Consider the following 3,406-nt stretch of genomic DNA (forward strand, 5'->3'; position numbering starts at 1 on the left):
CGCCTTTGTGGGCCTGCCTACTATTATAAAACCAGCTGTCGTGACTTAACTGACTTTGTGACAGTTTGTGTTTACTCCAAGTTTGGGGCGAGGCAAAAAGCCAAAAAGTAAACATGGCTAGTCAGAGTCCCGAAGCAACTTTCAGTTTGGATATTGTACCACAAATGCTTAAAGAATTCTCTCTGACTGAACGTGATATCAATAAAGCTGCTGATGATGCTGTTATTCTGAGTCTCGGACTTAATTTTTACTTATCACTGGGCCTTTGTCTTGGCCTGTCTGAGTCGGATATCGCGGCCGTCAAAAAAGACAATCACTCAGACCAAGATAGAGTCGTTGCTTTGTTCTGGAAATGGCGAGAAAGAAAGGGATCAGATGCAACGTACCTCTCATTATTGGAAGCTCTTATCAAATACGAAAATAAAGAAGCCGCGGAGAAGTTGTGTCGCAAAATTCATGCATCAAGCAGATCTACCAAATCAAGTTAGTACTTTAGATACCTTTCTGTTGTAACTTTTAATTATCAATCAATTAAAACTGTGATTGGACTGCAACCATACAATATGCCTTAAAACATCTGTATGCATGACTGACTGTTTTCTTTAATTTTCACTTTCAGGCTTTAAGACGCAATCATCTCTGTCTTATCAATCCAGAGACAGGCGTCCAATAAGGCATCCTATTAATCAGTCACAGAAGAAGGTTTGGTGTGAGAAGAATACTGGCAATAAAGCATGGAAGATCTTTGACCAATATCACGATCGACTGGTCAATATTCTTCGATGTGACATTGCTCTTTGTGACAGTGTGTTCAAGATTTTAGCAGATAATTTTCTAATTGGAATAGCAGAGAAAGATGTTATTCAACAGCTGACTAACTTGGATATCAAAAGTAAAGCTATTATGAGACACGTTTCTATCTTCATCAGTAAAGCTAGAAATCCTATTCGTGCGTTTGCAAAATTTTCAGCCATCATTCAAGAATTTGAAAATTTTAGAGAAATTTATAATGAGATACAGTTAAAAGGTATTTTATACATGATTTTATGTTAGTTCACTTAGCTGTATGTTTGTATGATCATTTTTTTAGCTTCCAAAGTCGAAATTGTTATTAAATCTTCTTTTGTCTTGGTAAAAAATTCACCGTCTCTCACAAGCAATAGAGAATCATCTGCTAATTTTTCAGGTAATTTTTTACTAAAAAATTTGTCAATTTATTTAAATTAGATATGACCCACAATTTTTGTTTGTATCATTTAATTACAGTAAATACACGCCAAATTGAATTTTTTATCTAATGATGTGAATTATTTTAGTTGAAACCCCTAAGATTTATGCATGTCCCCAATTCTCAATGCCACCCTAGTACAAGTAATCACTATATTGGCATAATTAATTATTATTTTTTAGATGCTGTTTATGATGATTCTTTGTTAACTCCACCTATTAAGAAGTATTCACGTCATTTGAAGAGCTGCTATAAAAAAGAAAAGCCTGATCAGAAGTGGTCCCTAGAAAACATTCCATCTAGACTTTACATCAATCTGGCCGTTGTTTGTAAAAATGAAGATTATCGTGATTCTTTCTCAAATTCCACAATACATGGCACCAATGATGATATTTTCTGTCGTAAAAAGTCTCTCTCACTTGAGGAGCTGTGCAGGATTGAGTATGGGGAAGCTGTCTTGATTGAGGGTGCCCCTGGGATAGGAAAGTCGATGCTTGCATTTGAAATATGCAGTCGGTGGGTCAAGGGAGAAGCATTGAAAAAATATCCTCTTTTATTATTACTTCGTCTGAGAGATAGGGTTATAAAAAATTGTGAGTCAGTGCGAGAGCTTTTGGGTTGTTTTTTGAAGGAGCAGAGTTGGAAGGATGCTGTTGTTCAAGATATTATCGATAATGGCGGAGAGGGTCTCATTGTTATTCTTGAGGGATTCGATGAGCTACCAGAGCATCTAACAAAACAAGATTCTGTATTTTTTCAATTTTCAACAGTGTTGCCATGTGCTTCCTTAGTTTTTACCAGTCGTCCATCAGCTAAACACTTTCTGAGACTTAAAGTGGAGTTTGAGCTTCATGTTGAAGTGATAGGGTTTACTCATGAAAATATCAATGAATATATTCAGAAATTTTGTAAAGGTAACAGCGAGCATATTAAGACTTTTAATCAGTATTTAGATGAGTCACCAAAGGTACGAGACTGTCTCTACATTCCTATTAATCTTGCTATTATATGCAGCATCTTTCAACAGTACATTATGAACAAGGAGCAAGTGCCATTGAAAGGTATCATGACTTCAACTAAACTGTACGAGGCAATGATTAAAATGTTACTCTATCGACACATTAAAAGTCAAACACAAGAGCTAGTAAGTGTTGACTTGTACAATCTTCCTCATCCCATACAAGAGGAGTTCGCCTCTCTTTGCCATATGGCTTATGATGGCTTGAAAAATCGTGCCACTGAGCTCTTATTTTATGCTAATAAAGATTTTGAGACCCTTGGAATGATGCAGAAAGAAGTTCAAGTTTATCCGGGGACAGGTGATGTCATTGCTTATTCCTTTCTTCATCTCACCATTCAAGAGTTTCTTGCAGCTTACCACATTTCTCAACTGCCAAGAAATAAAATTGAAGATATCTTTAATAGATTAAGGCATGTTATGAAATTTTCTACTATGCTTTGCTTTTTATCTGGCTTGACAGAGCTGCAATCAATCACCCCAAGAGTTGATGACGACTTGTACAGTATGACCCTATTTCATTGCCTCTATGAATCTGGAAATGAATCCCTCACAGCAAGTTTATTTGAAAAAAAAATTATACAGGGTTCGTCGCATTCTTCCTTCACCCTCACCTCAGGACATGTTCATTCTTGGTAGGTGTATAGCACTTAGTAGCTGTCAATGGGGATTGAGCTTTACACTCCGCGGAATGACTTTTGAGTATGTTGAGGAATTTCAAAGAGGATTGAACTCTGTAGAGTCTGGCCTGTCATGTAAAATAGAGGATATTAGTTTTTCTCTAAATCCAATTGGAGATGAAGGAATGATAGAATTGCTCAAGTTTCCTGAGCATATTATTAAGAATTTGGATTCGCTACGTCTAATGAGCTGCGAATTTCATTCTTGTGCAGCTATAGAGTTTTCAAAACAAGTTAGAAAATTTTCAAGCCTGGGAAATCTATTTTTCCATAACAATTTGCTTAAGGAAGGTGAACAGCTCTGCCTGATAGAAGCCATGATACCACTTAAATGTTTTCGTGTTACTTTTTCTAAGCTCAGTCCTGATGAGTGTGCAGTACTTCTAACCAAAGTATCTAGTATTGGTAAAGTTTATCTATACCAGTTGGGATCCAGTAGCATTGAAAAGGTCATTGAATGCTTACCTAACTTACTTCCTC

General features: G+C 36.4%; 1 protein-coding gene across 1 annotated transcript; it reads left to right on the forward strand.

Moving 5' to 3' along the window:
* The first annotated feature begins 87 nt into the window (after window positions 1-87).
* On the forward strand, window positions 88-2,895 carry LOC109582469 (uncharacterized). The gene is made up of 4 exons (XM_019997186.1): window positions 88-483; window positions 620-1,027; window positions 1,091-1,186; window positions 1,411-2,895. Exons 1-4 carry the CDS (start codon window positions 114-116, stop codon window positions 2,883-2,885), a joined length of 2,349 nt encoding a protein of 782 aa, XP_019852745.1. The 5' UTR covers window positions 88-113; the 3' UTR covers window positions 2,886-2,895.
* The last annotated feature ends 511 nt before the right edge of the window (window positions 2,896-3,406 follow it).

Source organism: Amphimedon queenslandica, unplaced genomic scaffold (assembly GCF_000090795.2).
Source record: "Amphimedon queenslandica unplaced genomic scaffold, v1.1 AMPQUscaffold_13382, whole genome shotgun sequence".
Taxonomy (NCBI): Eukaryota; Metazoa; Porifera; class Demospongiae; order Haplosclerida; family Niphatidae; genus Amphimedon; species Amphimedon queenslandica.